Genomic DNA, 23,634 nt, shown 5'->3' on the forward strand with positions numbered 1-23,634 from the left:
TTTTCTTGAAACATAGCCCTACAGGTGAATCCTTCACTTCTTGTTTTAATAGAGATTTGAGTAAAAAAAATTTTTTTGTTAATTTTTCTCTTAACTGTCTTATGTAAGTACTCATAGAACAAGCTGCTGATGACTAGCAGCTGAGCATTTGGCTTTGGGTTGGGGGTCAGAGAGCACTGGGGAGCGGCTGTGGCCAACTGGGGAGGTCCAGTGCTGCTTAAAAGGGGCAGCGGCTGCTCTGCTCCTACCAGTTACCAGCCTGCAGGAAATCGGCCTAGGGTGGCTGAGATCTTTCTGTTTTTAATGTGAAGTGTCACAATTTTTAAATGTTGGCACTTAAAAAACAAAATAAAATACCATGTGGGCCAAACAAAATGTTTGCTGGCTAAATACAGCCTGATGGACTCCCAGTTTTCAACCCCTGGCATAGGATTTTGTTCATTCCACTCTTGTGGTACTTAAGAGTCTGCCTTGTGTAGGAGTTTATGGGAAACTGTTGATCCCAGAAGTCTATAACCCCCTTAAAAGCAATAGCTATGTCTTATTCATTTTCAGAGCCTAGGCAAATCAGTGGTGGTTGTGATTGTTTGATGAATAGATAAATTTGTGAATGATGAATGAAGATTGGTTCATTCATCAACCAAAATTGTTTGGTTTTTGGCCCATTACAGCTATTCTAATATAGAAGCTATAGGGGTTCTGGAGACTGGCAATCCTGATGGTAGCTACATATGTGAGCTGGTAGCCCAGAATGAGACAAAACAAAAGAAAAAACTATACAAATAAATAGAACTACAAAATCCCAGATGTCAAAGATTGATCCTCCACAACTGAACTAGCCTCTGCTGGTCTGCTCTTTTGATTTCAGTCTAACCTTCCTGTGTGTTTGTGTGTTTTTCGCCTCATTCACAGCATGTAGAAGTTCCTGTGCCAGGGATTGAACTGGTGACCAAGTCCACAACAGTGACCTGGATCCTTATGGATCCTTGACTCCCAGGCCACCAGGGAACTCTCAACCTTTGTGTAGCAAGCAGGAAATCTTTCTCTCTTTTTTATTTTTATTTTTTGCTTTTTAGGGCTGCACCTGCGGCATATGGAAGTTCCTAGGCTAGGGGTGTAATTGGAGCTATAGCTGCTGACCTACACCACAGCCACAGCAACGTCGATCCAAGCTGCATCTGTGACCTACACCACAGCTCACGGCAATGCTGTATCACTTAGCCACTGAGTGAGGCAGGGATCAAACCTGCATCCTCATGGATACTAGTTGGATTTGTTTCTGCTGCGCCACATTGGGAACTCCAGGAATTCTCTTTTTTGAGTCTTGTTGTTGTGATCCATTACTCTACTTCTCATCAACCTAGGGTGACTCCCAGTTACCTTCCATGTCAAATTGTGCACTTAATAAGGTGGTCCTGCTTATCCCACCCCTCCACCTGCCTCCTCTTGCTTACATTTAAACTTATGCTTTTCAGTTCAGTTGAAAAATCCATTTTCCTATCCAAAAGCCCTGCCCAAATGTTCTCTTATTCTCTGAACTCCCTCTTTTCCACCTTAAAGCACTACTCCAGGTTCATCTCAAACACGATGCCTTATTTGTCCAGCCTGCCTTATTCCCAGGGCAGCATCTGCTATATCCCTCATTCACACCAGCTAGTATTTACTGAGTACTTGCTATGGACCAGACAGTGTTTACATACGTTATCTTGTTTAATCTCCACAACAACCTGTGAGGTTGAAATTGTTACCCCATTTTTAGATGAAAAAATTGAGACTTAGTGAGGTAGCAGTTTGCTTAAGATTCCAAGCAGGTGAGTGGGGGCTGGGTCAGATTCTACAGGACTTAGAGAGGCACCTTGGGACTTTAATTTACAGTGGGCACAGGATTGGCAGGGGACAATTTGCAGGACTCACCTTCTGTCTCCCTGCAATGGAATCTGACAGTGTATCTTTTTCATATAATTTTCTGCAGATGGGTAAGCTGCCCAGCCCTGGAAGTGTTCACGCAGAGGCTGGGCAACCATCTTTAGGGAATTTCTGCCCTGCTAGGAGAATTGGACTATATGACAAGATGTAAGGTCTTTCTGAGTTTCTGTGATCTCATGAGTAATTAAAGCCCAGGGGTGTTCAAGATAAAATCTTGTCAGTTTGTCAGTTATATTCATTTCGTGTCTAGGACAATGCCATGTACTGTGAGTGCACAAATATCTAAAACAGGGTTATTACCCTTAAAATGCATAGGTCTATAATTAAGGGACAATGTAGTATCTGAAATGGTGTAAAGTAGAGAAGATTATATAATTCAGAGCCAAATTGAATTGTACAGATTCTAAGTTCAATAAGAGTTTAGAAGGGCTAATCAGACAGGTATGTTATACTTTAGATAGCAAATTTCAAAAAATTCAGAGAAAATTGAATTTTCACATCTGAGGGGAAGATAGTTAAAGGCTTGGCTCAGATCGAATACTCAGAAGTGATTTTTCTTTTTTCCTTCTTTCTTTCTTTTTTTTTGTCTTTTTATGGCCTCATTTATGGCATGTGGAGGTTCCCAGGCTAGGGGTCAAATCAGAGCTGTAGCTGCCAGCCTATGCCACAGCAACACAGGATCTGAGCCATGTCTGTGACCTACATCACAGCTCATGGCAACGAGGGATTCTTAACCCACTGAGAAGGCCAGGGATCAAACCTGGGTCCTCATGGATGCTAGTCAGATTCGTTTCCACTGAGCCATGACAGGAACTCTTCAGAAGTGATTTTTCTAATAATTCAGCCTCAAATGGTCTTTCTGAAGAAGCTACACAGGATCCACTTTGGTGAGTTCAGATTTGTTTAAGGCAGGGAGGGAGCCACATGGCCAAGATGACTATGAAAGAGAGATACAGACCCCTCCCAACCTTGTGCCTCCCCAGCTCCCCATAGGTGGTGGTGCTTGTGCACCCTGGGAGGTGGGAGGGTAGCTCCTAGCCTTGCTGTGTAGGTAAGACCAAATCTCAGCCTGGAAGTCAGCCCTTCTGGCCCCAGCTCCCCTGCTTTTCCCTCATCCTCCCTGCTTCTCCTTGGGATGTGAAACGCACCCAGTGCATTTCCCCCAAAACTCAAGAGGGAAAGACTGAGAGACAGGAAGCCTAGGTCTGTTACCACATAGTGGTGAGGAAGCTGAAGGACTCAGGGTTTGTGTTTGCTTCTGTCATGAGGTGTTCCCAGCTGGGGAGGGATAAGCTTCTCCATCAGCCAGCTGTTTGACAGCAGACAGATTACTCACCTCTGTACTTCAGTTTCCTCATTGATAAAAATGGGCCAATAGTGCTTGGCCTGTCTTATGTTAGCATAGGGTCAGAATGAGATCATGTAAGGTTACATTATTTTTTTTAGTTGATTTGCAATGTTGTGCCAATTTCTGCTGTACAACAGATTGACATATATATGTGTATATATATATATATATATATATATATATTCTTTTTTTGTATTATTTTCCATCATGGTCTATCCCAGGAGATTAGCTCTAGTTCCCTGTGCTGTACAGTAGGACCTCATTACTTATCCATTCTAAATGTATTTAGTTTGTGCAGAATAGAAAGCTTTGCAAACCACTTAATTTACATCTCTTAACCACAAACTTCCAGTCCATCCTATTCCCTCCACCCTCCTTGGCAACCACAGGTTTGTCCTCTATGTTTGTGAGTCTGTTTCTCTTTTGTAGATGGGTTCATTTGTGTGATATTTTAGATTCCACATTTAAGTAATAAGTCATATTTGTCTTTCTCTTTCTGACTTATTTCACTTGGTATGAGAATCTCTAGTTGTGTCTGTGTTGCTGCAAATGGTATTATTTTGTTCCTTTTCATGGCTGAGTAGTATTCCATTGTACCACTGTATACATGTACCACATCTTCTTAATCCATTCATCAGTCAATGGACATTTAAGTTGTTTCCATGTTTTGGCTATTGTGAATAGTGCTTCTATGAACATAGGGGTGTGTGTATACTTTTTTTTTTTTTTTTTTTGGCTGCACCTGTGGCATATGGAAATTCTTGGGTCAGGGATTGAGCCTGCACCATAGCAGTGACAGTGCTGGATCCTTACCCACTGAGCCACTGGGGAACTCCCTGCATGTTTTTTTTGTTGTTTGCTTTGTTTTTTTGCTTTTTAGGGCCACACTGGCAGCACATGGACATTCCCAAGCAGAGGTCGAATCAAAGTTGCAGCTGCTGGCCTATACCACAGCCACAGCAATGCTATATCTGAGTTGTGTCTGCAACCTACACCATAGCTCATGGTGACACCAGATTGTTAACCCACTGAGCGAGGCCAGGGATCTAACCTGCATCCTCATGGATACTTGTTGGGTTTGTAACTGCTGAGCCACAACAGGAACTTCTGCATGTATATTTTTGAATTATAATTTTGTCTGGATATATTCTCAGAAGTGGAATTGCTGGGTCACATGGTAATTCTGTTTTTAGTTTTCTGAGGAACATCCATACTGTCTTCTGTAATGGTTGCACCAGCTTACATTCCTACCAACAGTGTAAGAGAGTTCCCTTTTGTCTACACCCTCTTCAGAGTAGACTTAATAATGATGGCCATTCTGACCTGTGTGAGGTAGAATTTCATTGTAGTTTTTTTTTTTTTTTTTCTTTTTTAGCCACCCCATGGCATATGGGGTTCCTGGGGCAGGGATCAGAGCTGAGCTGCAGTTGCACCCTATGCCACAGCACAGGATCCTTTAACCCATTTTGCCAGGCCAGGGATCGAACCTGTGTCCTGGCACTGCAGTCAGTGCCAATGCCATTGTACCACAGTGGAACTCCCTCGTTGTAGTTTTGATTTGCATTTCTCTAATAATTAGTGATATTGAGCATCTTTTCTTTCTTTTTTAAAAATTTTTATTGGAGTATAGCTGACTTACAATGTTGTGTGTGTGTGTTTAATTTTATTGGAGTATATTTGACTTAAAATGTTCTGTGAGCATCTTTTCATATGCCTACTGGTTATCTGTGTATCTTTGGAGAGATACCTATTTTTTTTTTTTTTTTTTTTGTCTTTTCAGAGCCGCACCCACGACATATGGAGGTTCCCAGGCTAGGGATCTAATTGGAGCTGTAGCCGCCGACCTACACCAGAGAGAGCCACAGCAACGTGGATCCGAGCTGCATCTTCGACCCCACAACCTCATGGTTCCTAGTCGGATTCGTTAACCACTGAGCCATGACATGACGGGAACTCCTGGAGCGATGTCTATTAAGGTCCTCTGCTCATTTTTCAGTTGGGTTTCTTTGTTGTTGTTATTGTTGTATGAGCTGTTTGTATATTTTGCAGATTAAGCCCTTATTGGTTGCATTGTTTGCAAATGTTTTCTTCCTTATGTTGTCTTTTCTTTTTTATGATTTTCTTTTTTTTCGGTCTTTTTTGCTATTTCTTGGGCCGCTCCTGCGGCATATGGAGGTTCCCAGGCTAGGGGTCTAATCGGAGCTGTAGCTGCCAGCCTACACCATAGCTCACGGCAACGCCAGATCGTTAACCCACTGAGCAAGGACAGGGACCGAACCCGAAACCTCATAGTTCCTAGTCGGATTCGTTAACCACTGCGCCACGACGGCAACTCCTATGATTTTCTTTACTGTGCACAAGCTTATAAGTTTAAGTCCCATTTATTTTTTTATTTCTATTGCCTAGTGAGATTGATGTAATAAAATATTTGTATGATTTATTTCAGGGAATGTTTTGCCTCTTTATTCTTATAGGAGATTTTATGATGTCATGTCTTATATTTAAGTCTTTAAGCCACTTTGAGTTTATTTTTGTGCATGGTGTGAGGGTGTGTTCTGATGTCATTGATTTATGTGCAGCTGTCCAACTTCCCCAGACCACTTATTGAAGAGATTGTCCTTTTCCCATTTTATATTCTTACCTCCTTTGTAGAAGATTAATTGACCATATGTGTGTGGGTTTATTTCTGGACTCTTTATTCCATTGATCCATATATCTGCTTTGGTACTAACACCATGCTATTTTGATTATTGTAGCTTTGTAGTATTGAATGAAGTCTGAAGTCTGGGAGAGTTATGCTTCCTGCTTTGTTTTTTTTCCCTCAGGATTGCTTTAATTTTAGCAATCCAGAGTCTTCTGTGGTTCCATGTAAACTTTTGGATTATTTGTTCTAGTTCTGTGAAAAATGTCATGGATAATTTGATAGGGTTCACATTAAATCTGTAGATTGCTCTGGATAGTGTGGCCATTTTTTTTTTTTTCTTTTAAGGGCTGCATCTGCAGCATGTGAAAGCTCCAGTCTAGGGGTTGAATTGGAGCTGCAGCTCCCAGCCTACGCCGCAGCCACAACAACACAGGATCCGAGCCACATCTGTGACTCGTGCCACAGTTTGTGACAATGGCAGAACCTTAACCCAATGAACAGGGCCAGGATGGAACCTGCATCCTCATGGATACAGTTGGATTCTTAACCTACTGAGCCACAGTAGGAACTCCAGTGTGGCCATTTTAACAATATTAATTCTTCCAATCCAAGAGCATGGGCTAACTTTCCACTTCTTTGAATCCTCTTTAATTTTATTTATTAATGTTTCATCAGCATGTAAGTCTTTCACCTCCTTGGTCAGGCTTATTCCTTGGCACTTTATTATATTTTTTTGGTGTGATTTTAAAAGGGTTTTTTTTTTTTTTTAACTTTCCCTTTCTGATATTTCATTGTTAGTATACAAAAATGCAACCAATTTCTGAATGTTAATCTTGTGTCCTGCTACTTTGGTGAATTCATTTATTAGATCTAGTAGTTTTTGTGTGGAGTCCTTTGGATTATTTGGATATGTATAGTATCATGTCGTCTGCATATAGTAACAATTGAGCCTCGTCCTTTCCAATTTGGATATCTTTTATTCCTTTTTCTTGTCAGATTGCTGAGGTTAGTACTTCCAATACTATGTTGAATAGAAATGGTAAGAGTGGGAATCCATGTCTTGTTCTAGATTTTAGCAGGAAGACTTTCAGCTTTTCTCTGTTGAGTATTATGTTGGCTGTGCATTTGTGATAAATGGTTTTTATTATTTTGAGATCTTTTCCCTCTATACCCACTTTGGTAAGGGTTTTTATCATGAATGGATGTTGAATTTTGTCAAATGCTTTTTTGCATCTATTGAGGTGATCATGTGGTTTTTGACTTTTCTTTTGTTAATGTGGTATATGCCATCGATTGATTTGTTTATGTTGAATAAAGTTACACTTTTCAACAACTCTTAACTCTTGAATATGTGTGAAGAATTATTTTCATTAAAGGAAGCTTCTGAGGTTAATGGAGCCTATATAAAAAACTCTGAATTCTACATGTAATGCCCTGGGTAAATGATAATACCTTTCTTCCTGCCACTTTTGTTTTTCTTGGCCACACCTGTGGCATGTGGAAGTTCCCAGGCCAGAGATCGAACCTGTGTGACAACAGCAACCCAGACTGCTGCAGTGACAACACTGGATCCTTAACCCGCTGTGCCGCAAAGGAACCCCCTTTTCCTGCTGGTAAAACATGGAGTTTCTCTGTGGCTCACAGGTTAAGGATCTGGCTTTGTCACTGCTGTGGCTTGGGTTCAGTCCCCCAGCCCAGGAACTTAAACGTTTTGTAGGTGCGGCCAAAACAAACAAAAAAACCATGGAGACTCTTGCTAATTATTTTGTCAACTGTGGCATATGATAATAATAATGATAATGAAGGCCATAAAGTATAATGGTTAGAGCTTGGGCTTTAGAGCCAGACCACTGGGTTTGAATTCTGTCTCCACCTCCACTCTACAGCAGTTTATTTTATTTATTTTATTTTTATTTAAAAATTTTTTATTGTTATTTCCCCAATACAATTTTTTTTCCTACTGTACAGCATGGTAACTGTAGCAGTTTATTTTTAGGCAAGTTAACTTCTCTGTGTGTTACTTTTCTCATCTGCAAAGTAGATATGGCATTGCTGTGAAGATTGAGTTAACACATGTAAAGCATTTAAACTGTACTTTGACACAAATAAATGTGCTTCATATAAGTCACTATAATTAAAGTGTTGAGAGTAGCAGAGATTTGTTATATTTGACATTAATTTAGGAGAGTAGAAGGGAGGAAAGCACATACTCTAGAGTCAGATTTAAAATTCTGGCCCTTTCACTTGTTGAATGTGTGATGTTGGGCAAAATACTTGACCTCTCTGAGCCATGGTGTTCTCAACCCCAAAACTGAGTAGTAGTTCTTACCTCATAGAATTGTTGTGAGGATGAAATAAAATAATACATTTGAAGAGCTCAGCGTGGGACATCCCTGTGGCAAATGTTCCAAGTACTGTATCAGTGGTGTGTATTTCTGGAACACTCACGGGAACCAGGTTAATTTATCCCGTGCTAAACTTTTACAGTAGGCATCTTGGCAGCACTGTCCAGTACATTTCAGGCCAGGGATCGAACCCCTGCCACAGTAGCAACCCAAGCCACTACAGTGACAATGCTGGATCCTCAACCATTGTGCCACAAGGCAACATCCCCAGTGACTAGGATCACCTGAATAAATGAAATTCTCTGCTTGAGGCATTCGAGAATCTTTGTAATAAGGCTCAGCCTGGTTTTTTTTGTTTGTTTGTTCATTTGTTTGTTTGCCTTATGTCTCCTTACTGCCATGCACGGAGCCAAACATTGCAGTCAAATTATATTATTTAGATATTTGTTATCCCACCTTGATGTCTTTGCTCATTCTCTTTTCTCTGCCTGAAATGCTGCGCCTACCCCTCCTCCTCCTAAGTGTCTGAAAAGCCCTGCCTTTTATTATTTCCTCGATGAAGCTTTTTCTGATCCTCTCCAACTCAGAACATTGTAGGATTCCTACAATATGTGCTTTAATGTATCTCCTAAAACCTTTATCACAGTATTATTCTACATTTCATCTAATCTAAAAGGTCACTGATTTATAAATATCGTTATTTTGCATATGACTAAGGAAGCAAAAAATGCCACCAGCTAAACTGACACATCATCAATTATAAGACACATCCCAACATCAGAAATGTTAAAATGTGAAAAAAGGTATAATTTAGAATTGCTGACATGTGGTTCTCTGTGAGTATCTCAGCCTCTTCTTCCCACAGGATGGCCATTTCCTCGAGGGCAGGGAGGGACTGTGATTCTCTCATCCCATATCTGTTAGTTGTAGCGCCTGAGAGGCACTCTTAGTATCTGACTAGTTGGAAATAGCAATGATATTTTAATAAGTGACCAATTTTTGAGAGACATGTGGATTTACTAGCCTGCACACATTCTCTCAGTTTGTGTAGCCTTTATGGTATTATTAGAAGAGTTAGTATCCTTGACTGTTGACACTTTGAATCATCTCTGGCCTCTGACTTCTGGGCAGGTGGAAATTGGAACATAACGCTATCTGCCGAGTGGATTGTGATCGAAGGTGTGGTGGTTGAATGGGATTTGCAACCAAATGTAATTCTTAGCCATTATTTTTCTCCCCATGCACAAGCAGCATCTCTTGATGGAAATAAAGTTTGCTTTCCTAACCGTTAGCAGACCTCATCATTTTGGTTCCTAATTGTCCTTTTGTTTTGTCTTGTCTCCTGTTTAGTATATATGACCTCGCATTTAAGCCTGATGGAACTCAACTGATTTTGGCTGCAGGAAACAGATTACTGGTAGGATTTTGTCTGAGTTTCCTTTCTAAGTGCTTTTTTTCCTTTCCTTCTTGTAAGTGCTCTGAAATTTGGCCCTTTTTTTTAAGATAAAAAAGGCAAGGGCGGAAAAACCAGTCATTACTTTTTAATAGGGAAGGAAATGGGCTATTTAAAACAGGTAAGTAAACTGTCTATCAGATAGGAACCTGTGAACAATACCTCCTATGGAATCATTAATCTTTCCCTTTCTACTTTGAGAAATCCATGAAAAAGTTGCAAATAACTAATCAAAATGCCTTTGAAACTGAGTTGTTGTCAGTTTGAATTTTCTCCCCCTGGAAAATTGAAGCAACAGGACTGAAGTGGCTCCCTCCATGAAAAGCTGGATACCCTGACCCTGACTTTGAGGCACTGGCCTACCTAAACTATTGCATATGGATGCCGTCCTATTTTTCTTATTTTCAAAGAATATAAGCTCCCTCTGGAACCCAGCCTAGTGTATAAAAGTCATTTTCAGAGAGTTATTTTGACCTGGAAACCTTTGTATGATCTCCCTTTCCTGCCACGTAAGTTTGCTTCCTCTGGCTCTGTTGTCTCTAGATATGCACATGCCTGAGCTCCATTCTCTACATGGTAATAAAGCTGTGGTTAAGTTGTTCCACAGACTTCTTTTTCTCCAGGGTAAACAATCCAAATCCTTTTAGATTTTTCCTGTAGGTTATCTTCTCAAACACTAACCATTTCTGGAGGGTTTTGCCTTTATTTCTCAGATGGTGTGTTTTTTAAATCTCCACATATTTATAGATGTTGCACAGCCGTAAAACCCTAAATCCATGTTACAATTGGATTTTATAACACTCCCTCCAGTTTACAAACCCAGAGTTCAGGTATGTGACTTTTAACCTCTCGGTAGCAAATATGAAACCTCTCTCTGTGATGTTGGTAGGGGCAGGGCTGTGCCTGGGATTTAGTCATGATGTAGCTGGGCCCTTTGTGTGGCTTTATTGGGGAGGGGAGGGCCTAGCTTGATTGGTCTTTTATCCAAATTCACGCAGGGGGAGTGAACTTTGTAGAGAAGTTCCACAGAAAGAACTTTTGCTTCTTGAGCATTATTGACACATTCCCATCTGTGTAACTCACAGAATCAGGACCTATACTTCTTGGGTTTCCCAATTTTAAGTCAAGTCACATTCTTTCTGGTTTCTTGGTGCAGTTTTTACTTGATACAAATTTAGACTATTGACAAATATTTTATTATGAAGACACATTTTGCAGCAGCAGCCTGCAGGCATCTAACTAATGTATGCCACGTGGATAATCTGTATTTTTGTCTCTCTTTTTTGCCAGGTTTATGACACCTCTGATGGCACCTTACTTCAGCCCCTCAAGGGGCACAAAGATACTGTGTACTGTGTGGCATATGCGAAGGATGGTAAGAGAGCTGCTGCAATTTATAGTCTATTCTGGCCTCAGAACCACTCATTTCTCTCCTTAGTTGCGCCTTCATTGTGTTTGGTGAGCGCAGGTTAAAACTTGCAGTTTCAGAAGATAGTTCAGTCTCTTAGGCTTCAGTTAAGTTTTTGAGTTCAAAAAGTATTACTGAGGCCTGTCTGTGTGCCAGACATTGTTCTAGCTGCTTGAGATACTCCAGAGGACAAACACAGGTCCCTGCTTATAGGGGCTTGTATCTACTGGGGAGGTCCGGGGGTGGGGGAGCAGGAGAGAGTATGAAGGAAGATGTGCAAAAAACGCAGTGTGGAGGTAAGTGGAACAATATGCTGGAAGGTGTAAGTGTTAAGGAAGAAGAAAAAGTAGGGCAGAATGGGAATGGGGAGAGTTGAGAGTACTGGCTGGGGGAAGGCATTGATTTTACAGGGCAGTGAGTGTGGGCTTATTTACAGGGACTGGTGAATGAGGACTTGAAGGTGGGGAGATGGTGAAATAATGACTATGAGCATTGGGGTGGGGGAGCAGAGCCGTTGTGGAACCCTTGTGTGGAGTGTGCTCTCTTGGGTTGGGGCAGAGAGAGTGAGAGGGAGAGGTGACAGGCTGGGGTGGCCAAATCATGCTGGCTGTCCTAAGGAGTTTGGCTTGATTCTCAGTAAAAATGGGGAACCACTGAAGAGTTCTGAGCAGAGGAGAAATCTGATCTGATTTATATTTTAAAAAGATCCTTCCAGGAGTTCCCGTCGTGGCGCAGTGGTTAACGAATCCGACTAGGAACCATGAGGTTGCGGGTTCGATCCCTACCCTTGCTCAGTGGGTTAAGGATCCGGCGTTGCCGTGAGCTGTGGTGTAGGTTGCAGACGTGGCTCGGATCCTGCGTTGCTGTGGCTCTGGCGTAGGCTGGTGGCTACAGCTCCGATTGGACCCCTAGCCTGGGAACCTCCATATGCCGCGGGAGCGGCCCAAGAAATAGCAAAAAAAAAAAAAAAAAGACAAAAAAAAAAAAAAATCCTTCCAGAAGTTCCTACTGTGACACAGCAGGATCGGCAGCATCTTGAGAGCACTGGGACGTGGGTTCGATCCCTGGCCTGGCACAGTGGGTTAAGGATTCAGTGCTGCTGCGGCTGTGACTTGGGTCATGGCTGCAACTTGGATCTGATCCCGGCCTGGGAACTCCATATGCTGCAGGGTGGCCAAAAATTAAAATAAATAAATAAAATTTAAAAATCCTTCTATTGTAGTTCAGGGAACTATATTCAATATCTTACAATATAATGAAAAGAATCTGAAAAAGAATATATAAATATTTGAATCACTTTATACCAAAACTAACATAACTATACTACAATTAAAAAAAAAAGGATCCCTCCATCTGCTGTACTAGGAACATTTGCAAGGGGCGAGGGTTGGGGCAGAAAGTTGAGTGAAGGAGCATCACCCAGGCAAATTTTAAAACTCTGGTGATGGTGGCTTAGATCTCTGTGGGGACAGAAGTGGTGAGAAGCGGTCAGATGCTGGAAATAGTTTGAAGGTGGGTTGCCTGACAGATTGGAGGTGGAGTGGGTAGAAACAAGTCAGGGGTGACTACAAAGTTTTTGACTTGAATGACTGAAAGGATGGAATTGCTTTCCATGGAGATGGGGAAGGCTGCAGGCCAAGAAACTTAGTGGAAGATCAGGAGTTCAGTTGTGGGCATGTGGAATTTGGGAGAGGGGAGCAGAGATGGGATCCAGGGCATGATGGGCATGGTGGAAGCTGGCTGATTTCACAGTGGGTGCTGGCAGTGGGAGTGTGTGGTAGTGGGAGGCTCATGGAAATTCCCTTCCATTCTTTCACTGAAGCAGGAGGTAGCAACATCTGAGTGTGGGAAAGAGAAGGAGGTGTCTGGGGGGCTCAGTGAATGGCCCTGGGAGATGTAGTGAGACCCCAGGTCCACCAAGGACCCATCTGAAGCAGAGGAGGTGGAGAGTTAGGTGTCACCAGAGTGGTGGGTGTATAAGTACCTCTGCAGATGAAGTCAGAGGGCAAGGAACAGAGGAAGGGTTGTGCACCTTGACCTTATATACACCTTATGTACTTTACTGTCAGCTGAGTAATGAGGGGTGAGAGGCGAAGAGAGGGTGGTTTTAGCGGGGTTGAAGGATAATTGGAGTTAGGGTACCAGGTAGGGTGAGGAAGAGGAGAGGTGTTAGTCAGACAATGGGTGCCTGAAACTGATACTGAGAGTTTAAAATAAATCCATGCTGGAAGTGCCCATTGTGGCTCAACAGGTTAAGAACCCAGCTAGTATCCATGAGGCTGTGGGTTCCATCCCTGACCTTGCTCAGTGGGTTAAGGATCTGGAGTTGCCATGAACTTGAATGACTGGTGTAGGTCGCAGACGTGGCTTGGATTGAGCATTACTGTGGCTGTGGCGTAGGCCCTCAGCTGCAGCTTTGATTCCACCCCTAGCCTGGGAACCTCCATATGCTGTGGGTGTGGCCCATAAAGGAAACATACATGCACACATACCTACATAAATTCGTTCTGCCCACAGCATGAACTTGGTAGGAAGAACGTGGACTTTGGGATGAGATGGCTCTGAGTTCCAACGCCAAAGCTCTGTGAGTTTGAGACTGTTATTGGTGCTCTCCGATTTTGTTTCCTCATGTGTTAAATGGACATAGGATTAGAGAGGACAGCCTGTGACCACTGCCGAGAAGGCACAGAATCAGAGTGCCACAGTGCTTAAATAAACTTTGGAGAGCAGTTTCCAGGTTTTAAACTTCCTTTAGATGATGGACCTCTTTGAGAATATTTTGAGAGCTGTGGACTAGAAAAATGCCCATTTCACATATACGAACAATTTTGTGTGCATAGTTTTAGTCTGACCTAGCTTAATCTCTTGATGTTAGACCTACATGAAGACCTGGAGAAGTCATGTAACTTGCTGAGGTCATGCTGCAAGTTAGTGGCAAAGATGGCACTTATTCTGGCCTCATGGTCATGTGTGCTGGGCCACAGTAGTCATGTTTTATTAACTTGCGTTTGAGTTCAAGTCAGAGTAATACTGTGGAGAGCCCTGGGGGCCTTGGAATTCATAAGCCTAGGGCCTCTTTGGCCTGCAACACCATCAGGGCCCTTGGGGATGTGAGAGCAAGACCTGCCATCAGTGGCATTTGTCAGCCCTTAACGGAGTCCTGACACACATGTCATCACGTCTGATCTCCAACAGCACTGTGAAGCAGGCAGGGACGGGATCGCAGCTCTTCCCACAGATGAGGAGCAATTACAGGTGACAGCGGCAGAGCTGGGCCTGGCCTAGAGCCCTTGTTCTTTCCAGTGTACTGTGCTGCCCTTTCGTGACACTTAGGTGGTGATAAAGAAGTCTTTTACTTCCTCTACACTGGTCTTTCCCCCTTGGGTTTAGAAGTGAGGAGACACTGAATTACAATTTTGCTCTTTAAGTCTGCTTGTTTCCGATTTCTCCCTTAGTTTAATAAGTATTTATTGAGCAACTGTGATACAAAGGTAGGTAAGAACTAGGTTTTTTTTTGTTGTTGTTCAGGAAAAGCAGTACAAGACAATATGAGGAAATAATAGTAATAATTATAGCTAACTTTCTTTAGCATTGGTTCTATGCCAGGCAGTGTCCTAAGCACTTTAATCTCATTTAATCTTCACAACAACTATGAGGTAAGTACTGTTGTGGCATCCTTTTTCAAATGAGGAAATGAAAGCCTGGAAATGTTCACTAGCTAGTTCGGGTCCTACAGCTGGTAAGTGACATCACTGGGAATTCCAGTTCTGACTCTGAGCTTGTAGCTCAGACTCTGCATTACCTGCTGCCTGCACATGTGGGGAAGGAGTGACAGAAATAACAAAGAAGAGCAGCTCCTTTTTATTTAGTATGTGCAGCTGTGTCTGGGGCTCATGCTAATGTCTGCTGGTTCAGCTATTATGAAGGGTGCTTTACAGATAGTATCTTTTTTTAAAAATTTATTTTATTTTTTTTTTATTTTTGGCCACCCCATGGCATATGGAGTTCCTGGGCCAGGGATCGGATCAGAGGAACAGTTGCAATCCACACTGCAGCTTCGGCAACCCCAGATCCTTTAACCCACTGTGCCGGGCTGGGGGTGGGGATTGAACCTGCGTCCTGTTACTGCAGAGATGCCTTCAATCCCATTTGCCACAGTGGGAACTCCTGCAGATGGTATCTTAGTTGACCTCCACAAAGAGCCTCTGAGGAAGATGTTGTTTTTCCCTTTGTTTCAAATGAAGGCATTGAAAGATTCAAAGAGCCTCAAAATTAGGTCCCTCATTCACAGGGCCCGCTTTTTTCCCTCACCACGTTGTATTTGAATTGGATTAATGTATTTTTTGTTGTTGTTGTCGTTTTAGGGCTGCACCCACAGCATATGGAGGTTCTCAGGCTAGGGGTCTAATCAGAGCTGTAGCTGCCAGCCTACACCACAGCCACAGCAAAGCAGGATTCAAGCCTTGTCTGCATCCTACACCGCAGCTCATGGCAACACCGGATCCTTAACCCACTGAGCGAGGCCAGGGATTGAACCCCCATCCTCATGGTTCCTACTTGGATTTGTTTCTACTGCGCCATGATGAGAACTCTGGATTAACTTAATGCCTATTTTCCCCACTAGACAAAACTCTGTGAAGGTAGGATCATGTAGGGGTTTTTGTTTCTTATTTTCGTCTTTTTTTCAGGGCCGCTCCTGAGGCATATGGAAGTGCCCAGGCTAGGGGTCGGATCAGAGGTGTAGCCACTGGCCTACTCGACAGCCACACATCTGTGACCTACACTGAAGCTCATGGCAACATTGGATCCTTAACCCACTGAGCAAGGCCAGGGATGGAACCCGAATCCTCAAGGATACTAGTTGGGTTCATTACCACTGAGCCACAATGGGAATCACTGTGTTTTAAACACTCCTTGATCCTGAGCACAGAACATGATACTGGGATGTGATAAGCCACCAGTACACCTTTGTTAGTGACAGAGCAGGATATGAACCCAGACTTCCATCTCAAGAGTACTGCCACCCACTACTGGTAAGAAGAAGTAGAGAAGCAACTAACACTACTAGGTACCTTAAAGAAATACTTTTCTAAGAAATACTTTCTGGAAAATCTTGCTTTAAAATAAATGTGCAATTTTTCTTTTTAAAAATACTTTCAGGCAAGCGCTTTGCTTCTGGATCAGCTGACAAGAGTGTGATTATCTGGACATCAAAATTGGAAGGCATTCTGAAATACACGTGAGTAACTGTTTAGGTATATGGCATTAGTAGTTTGACTCTCATCTTATTAGGTGACTGGAGCAAAAGCCCCTTAGAAAGCATATAAGAACTTTTTTCTCTGCAGCTGAACTTGAGTTGTGGGCTCTGTGCAGGCTGCAGAAAGGTTGGGGAGTAAGTAAGTGAGGGAATGTTTCTTGAGCATTGCTCGCTAGGCCAGCACTGGCCAAGGTATTTGCACAGAGCTCCATTTAGTTAATTTGACCTCATAGACTCCATCTCCCCCCAGCCCCAGGCTGTCCTCTCCCAGTGTCTGAACTTCAGGGAAGGGCCTGCCATCCACCTGGTATCAGGCTTTGCTTTTGTTCTTCACATCCCCCCACCTGGAGACCCCTCCTCACTCCACAGATCAGATGTGCTGCTTCTTTGAAGCCTTTTCTCCTCCTCTGGTCTTGGTAGTCTCCTTCAAGATGTTTCTCACAGCTGTAGGTTTACACTTGTCTCCTGTCAGCCTGTAAGCGACATGCAGGTAGATGCCGTGTCAGTATTGCCCACCCTGTGTCAGCAGTGCCTAGTACAATGCCTGGCCCATAGTGGGTACTCAGCAAATGATTTTTTCTTTTTAATTGTGGTAAAATATGTATAACATAAAACTTATCTTAATCATTTTTTAGTGTACGGTTGAGTAGTGCTAAGTACATTCACATTGCTGTGCACCAATCTCCAGGGCTCTTTTCACCTTGCAGAGCAGAAACTCCCTGCCTACTGAATGGTCACGTCTATTCCCCTCCCCCAGCCTTGCACCTCCTTTCTACTCCCTGTCTCTATGACTGTGACTAGTCTGGGGACCTTATATAAGTGGCATCCTCCAGTATTTGTCCTCTTGTGGATAGTTTATTTCACTGAGCCTGACATCCTGAATGTTTACTTGCATTGTAGCACATGTCAGAATTCCCTTTTGTTTTCAGGCTGAATGATCTTCTAGTGTATGTATAGACCACATTTTGTGTATCTGTTCCTTTGTTGTTGATGGACATTGTGCTGCTTCCATCTCTTGGCTGATTTGAGTAATGCTGCTGTAAACCTTGTGCACATACCAACAAACAACTGGGTTTTTTTTTGTCTTTTTGTCTTTTCAGGGCCACACCTGCAGCATATGGAGGTTCCCAGGCTAGGGGTCTAATTGGAGCTATAGCTGCTGGCCTACGCCACAACCACGGCAACGCCAAATCTGAGCTGCGTCTGTGACCTACACCACAGCTCATGGCAATGCCAGATCCTTAACCCACTGAGTGAGGCCAGGGATCGAACCTGCAACGCATCGTTCCTGGTCGGATTCGTTTCTGCTGCACCAAAATGGGAACTGCCCAACAAACAACTTTTGAATGAATGAATGAGGTCATAAATACAGTGTTAGCCAGAAGTGGAGAATTAAAACTGAGGCTGGAAGTTCCTGTTGTGACTCGGCAGTGACAAGCCCAACCAGTATCCCTGAGAATATGGGTTCAATCCCTGGCCTCGCTCAGTGGGTTAAGGATCCAGCATTGCTGTGAGCTGTGGTTTAGGTTGCAGATGCAGCTTGGATCCTGCATTGTGGAAAGCAAACAAACAAACAAACAAACAAACAAAAAATGATGCTCAGAGGCCACAAGTGACATGTGACTTGCTCAGCTTTCATCGCTACCTCAGGTGTTTCTAGATCTTGGTCTGATATCATTTTACCCCCATTCTGTGCACCTGCGCTACAGGCCAGGCCCTACATCATTCTCTTACCAGCTGGCCAACAAGCAGTGGCCAGCATGCTGTTGGAGGAGGAGGCATTAAGCTAGGCCAGTCTGGTGGTGGGTGATGTTTAAGAGATGGACGTGCTTGGTGGGGGGCAGCCCAGGAGGAGAGGCCTCACCCTTGTGCTCTTCATTGGTCACTTGCCTCAGAACTCATGGTGTGCAGCTAGAGAGGCTGTGGGCTCATCATTAAATCTCCAGCCGTAGCCACTGAAACATTTGTGGTTTGCTGCATGATAGATTGCGTGATAATCTACAGTCGTTTACTTCCCAGGCATAATGATTCTATCCAGTGTGTCTCCTACAACCCCATCACCCACCAGCTGGCATCCTGTTCCTCCAGTGACTTCGGTAGGTTCTGATTCCCGATGTCTTATCCTGGGATAACTCAAAATTGGTGAAAAATGCTGAAATCCATCCAGAACGTGGTGGTTTTGTCCAAGAGAGTTAATGCTACTTCTCTCCCTTCAGTGGCTGAAGGGAGGCTTACTATTGTTCTTTAAATAGGAACCAAGAGATTGAAGGACACGGAGTCTGGTAAGGAACCTGGGAGCTGGAAGAAAGGCCCTGGGGAGGGAGACAGCAGGAGGGATGGGAGAACACAGGCTTAACTCAGAGTTGCTGCCTCACTCTGGCAGGGACAGTTTAGTGTCCCCACCTTTGTTTTCCCTGGCATCTGTATATGCATGAAAAGCATCAGTGGTGCTTCTTGGTGCAGCATGTCACCATTACTTGTTTGGTGGCTGGAGCTGTCTTTCCTGAGGGGTTGCCCACCCCTACCCCCCTGCACTGGCATGGCCCTGGCACAGAGGAGGGCAGTGAGGGGTCACCCAGGCAGGGCGGGAAGGCAGCCAGAGGCTTGCAGCTTCTCTGTTCAAGGTCATCAGTTCCGTCTTCCTTGCTGAGAGATGGTGGGTACAACAGAACAGCCATTGTCAGAGTCGAGGAGAGACCTTCTCTCTCTCTGTCCCCTTCCTGCCATCAAAGAGCTTGTGGGCAGAGGCAGGTGGAGAGGTACATTTGTAAAAATAGGTTAAGTGATCATATTTGCTGGATTTTTGTGATGGGTCAGGCACTGTTCTAAGGGCTAAAATGAATACCCATTTGAGCTCCTTGACAACTCTGATGTCAGGTATTCTCATCCCATGCCACTGATGAAACAGCTGGGGCTTAGAGTGGTCCAGTAACTTGCTGAAGGCCACCCAGCTGGCAGGGCATGGAACCTAGGCTGGGCCACTGTATGCAGAGCCAGCTTTGGTCAGAACTGCTGGGTTGGGGGGTCCTGGAGGGAGACGTTTCTTCCAGCTGGAGGCTCTTACAGGCTGGGTGAAGCATAGAGAATATGTGCACAGGCTGAAACATTGGGGGAGGCATTCTGGAGCAGGGGAGAGGGGAAACAGTTTTTTTTTTTTTTTTTTTTTGTCTTTTGTCTTTTCTTGTTGTTGTTGTTGTTATTGTTGCTATTTCTTGGGCCACTCCCGCAGCATATGGAGGTTCCCAGGCTAGGGGTTGAATCGGAGCTGTAGCCACCGGCCTACGCCAGAGCCACAGCAACGCTGGATCCGAGCCGTGTCTGCAACCTACACCACAGCTCACGGCAACGCCGGATCCTTAACCCACTGAGCAAGGGCAGGGATCGAACCCGCAACCTCATGGTTCCTAGTCGGATTCGTTAACCACTGCGCCACGACGGGAACTCCGGAAACAGTTTTTTGATGTTGCCCCTTGCTATGCAAATATATATCTGCCCTTGATTTACCTTCTTGGCCATGCTTCATGGCTCAAGCAGAGTAGAATTTCCTTATGTTGCCCAGACATACACCTGATGTGGGGCAGAGTCACTGGCAAGAGGGAGCAAGCTGAAGGTGGCCAGTATGCCATGAACAAGGCACAGCCCACATAGGGTCAGGGGAGGAGACTGGATTTTCAGAAAGCATCAGGCATTACTTTGAATGCTAAGTTGTGCATTGTTAGCAATGTAATAGTTATGCACTATTTCTTTGAGTTAAACCCCTGAAAAGTTGGCTAGAAATTCAACAATATATCTTAGTCTTTATTTCTTTTTCTTTTGAAATAACTATAAATTCGTAGTAAATTATAAGGATAGTAGAGAGGTCTTGTGTACCCTCTATCTTGCTTCTCCATGGATACATCTATGTAACTGTTGTATTATATCAAACCCGGGAAAGAGGCCTGGCATAATGTGTGTATATAGTTCTGTCATTTCATCACCTGTGTAGATTACCCTCTTCACAAAGAGGCTCCTTGACCATCATCTCCCCGCCTCCTGTTATCTCTAACCGCTGGTACCTGATGGTCATTAACCTGTTCTCCATCTCTGTACAAAATGGAATCATACAGTATTTGATCTTCTGAGATTGGCTTTTTTCACTCAGCATAAAGCCCTGGAGACCCATCTAAGTTGTAGTGTGCACCAAGAGTTTGTTCCTTTTTGCTGTTGAGTAATATTCCTACTAACCTGTCTTCTATATTATTTTGCACTGAAGGCTTGTGGTCTCCTGAACAGAAGTCTGTCTCCAAGCACAAATCCAGCAGCAAGATCACCTGCTGCAGGTAAGTTAAGGGCAGCTGTGAAGGTAGTTTCATGTTTCCTGCTCTTCAGACTCAAAATCTGGTTTGTTCATACAGTAGAGAAGGTCTTTTACTCCCTAGCTGGTGTAGGCCCCGTGTTCCCTCTTTTCTTTCATAGTTTCCTTAATGGGAAGAACCTGTGCTTTGATTATCACGCAGAAGAGAACTGCAGGTTGCCTTTGTGTGATTATCTAGCACCAGCTTCTTCAGCCTCTAGCTGTGCTCTGGGGAGGCGAGGCTGTCCTTGTCCAGGTAGCATGTGTGCTGGAGAAAGCATGGGCTTTGATCCTAGATCTGGATTCCAATCCACATTCAGTGGCTGATAGGCTCTGTGACCTCAGGAGGTTCCTCATTTGGCAGATGGGGATTAAGATGCTGAATTGATAGGGCTTTTGTGAAATGCACGTAAGCTAAGGAGTTTAAGGCAAGCAGCACAGTGCCTGGCATATGGTACACACTGTGAAGCCTTTCTTTCATTCAGCATCTGTCAAGCACCTGTTCTAGAGGCTGGGAATAGCTAGAGGCAGAATTTGCTCTTAAGTAGCTCTGGAAGTGGGAGCGGGGAGTGGAGAGTGGCCCAGTAATGCAGGCGGAGCAGAGGGCCATTGTTCACAACAGAAACAGGGTGTGCCAAGGAGCAGGTGCTCCTGCCTTCACAGCTCGCCATTTGATTTCGGGAAGAAATGAGACCTCTGATTCCTACAGCAGGACCTGGATGAGCTCAGTTATTGCTGCCTCATCAGACTAATTCAACCAAGGCATCAGCCTCACTGGTTTTACCCTCTGTGTGTTCCTCTCCCCTCCCCGTGACCTTTGTTGCTATTCGAACAGCTGGACAAATGATGGCCAATACCTGGCTCTGGGGATGTTCAACGGGATCATCAGCATACGGAACAAAAATGGCGAGGAGAAAGTGAAGATCGAGCGCCCAGGGGGCTCCCTCTCCCCCATATGGTCCATCTGCTGGAACCCTTCCAGGTGACTGGACAGCTGTCCTCCTCCTAGGCAGGTCCTCCTTCGAGGATGGCCTTCCTCAGTGGGCTGAGTTCTGTCCCCTTCCCGGGGGCTCCATGATTCAGAGGCGTCTCACCCCAGTTGACTGATCTGTTTTGGAACCTATCCATTTGAATGGAATTTTTTAAGAGCCCATCTTGAGTTTTGTCATGAATTCCAAAAAATTTAACTGAGCAGATGAGCTATCTAGGCCAGCCCAAAATGTGTGTGTGTGTGTGTGTGTGTGTGTGTGTGTGTGTGAGAGAGAGAGAGAGCGAGAGAGTGCACACATGTGTGTGTATGTGACTCAGGAGGGCCATTTCCTTATGAACTAATAGCTCACCTCTCTGCTGTGGCTTCACTTTGGCTTTTCTCCTTTTCAATTCTTCCCTCGAAGTCTGGGCAGAGTATTTGCCCACTTAATAATAAATAGCTTTTTCATGAGCCTTTTTTGCTGCCCTTGCCAAAAAAGTCAAAATTAGGCATATATTTCCAAAGCCTGTAGTTCCACAAAATATTGGCATCTACCTTCTCAAACCTTATACATACTTTCCTTCCTATGCCCATGTAATTTTGACAGTAGACTAATAGCTTTAGATCCTCTTGTATAATCCTGTAATATTTACTCAACCACCACTCTCCACCTGCCCCCACCAGAGTCCTCTGGAGGTAAAGGACTTAATTGTTTACAGCCCAATGTCATTTTATAGGTGGTGCTTACTTGATTTAGAAGGTTGTTTAATTTCATTGCCTTTCTTACATCAGATTATTATACTTCTTCCTGAATAATTTTGTCCAACCCAGGGCTGTACCATGTGTATCTAATGCCTTCAAAGGCCATTAGCCTAGCCCAGGGTTCCTGTTGTTTGATTTTTGTGGCCACAGATGACTTTGCGGCTTCAGGGTACCATTTTTAATTCATGAGAAGCAGGATGCCCAGTGTACCTGGTTGCTGTCCTCTTCCGGCAGGGTTCAGGGGCTTCTTGACAGGTTTTGAAATTATAGCTTTAGTGTAGTTCTAGGCAACGTGATTGTGAACAACTGCTTACTGTCTGCAGCCGATGGGAGAATTTCTGGATGAACAGAGAGAAGGAGGATGCCGAGGAAGTCCTTGTCAACAGATATTTTCAGGAAATCCCTTCAGTTCCGAAGTCAGCTGTGTACAGTAGTCAGGGTAGTGAGGCAGAGGAGGAGCAGCCTGAGGACAAGGACGACGGTCCCAGGGACGACAACTCGTGAGTGTGTCCTGGAGCCAGGACCCTCCTGCAGGGTCAGCCCCCACCACAGCCCTGCCGAGGCAGGTCCTGCTCAGAAGCTCTTTACTAAGAGGGCCCCGGGGGATTCTCCAACATGGGGGTCCCAGCCTTCACACTTGTGTGTGGGTTATAAAACACTTCTTTGAGACACGTGAGGAAATACTGAAAAGCCTAAAGGAGAAAGTTTGACTTTTCTGTAAAACTCCATCCCCTCAGGAAGGCATGGTTAGCATTTTAGTGTATTTCCCATCAGTCTTTAGTGCATTAATAATGAACTTAATTATACCCTCCTTCCTTTTTTTCCACTTAACATCATAGAGTGAACTCTTTCCAGTAATGCTGGAAAGTAATGAACATGACTTTAGTTGCCTACCTAGTATGCTTGGCATGGATGCACCGTAGTTCACGGAACATTTCCTCTCTTAGGTCACCTTTGCTAGCCTGTTTCCACACTGTTCCTCACCTTGCATTTGCTAGGACACAGGTCAGAGAGGAAGTTCCATCTTTTCCATAGTCCTCTTGCCATATCCTTGCTGTCTAGCCGTCCTTCCTCCTCTTCAGTAGGGAACAGCATTGGCAGGCTGCAGTGGGGGAGCCAGGATATTCTGACTGGACAAAGTGATCCAGCTTAGGACTTTCTCACTGTTCTGTTGTGCTTGGGGTTCCT

At 44.1% G+C, this 23,634-nt stretch overlaps 1 protein-coding gene across 1 annotated transcript in view; it reads left to right on the plus strand.

Annotated features, from left to right (window-relative positions):
- The window catches only part of IFT122 (intraflagellar transport 122), a 73,353-nt gene that overhangs the window by 1,787 nt on the left and 47,932 nt on the right, over positions 1-23,634 (plus strand). The window contains 6 exon segments of the mRNA XM_021069363.1: positions 9,614-9,680; positions 11,007-11,091; positions 16,285-16,363; positions 18,401-18,477; positions 20,634-20,700; positions 21,550-21,696. Of these exon segments, the coding sequence (XP_020925022.1) occupies positions 9,614-9,680; positions 11,007-11,091; positions 16,285-16,363; positions 18,401-18,477; positions 20,634-20,700; positions 21,550-21,696 (522 nt within the window).

This window comes from Sus scrofa, chromosome 13, assembly GCF_000003025.6.
Source record: "Sus scrofa isolate TJ Tabasco breed Duroc chromosome 13, Sscrofa11.1, whole genome shotgun sequence".
In the NCBI taxonomy this organism is placed as follows: domain Eukaryota; kingdom Metazoa; phylum Chordata; class Mammalia; order Artiodactyla; family Suidae; genus Sus; species Sus scrofa.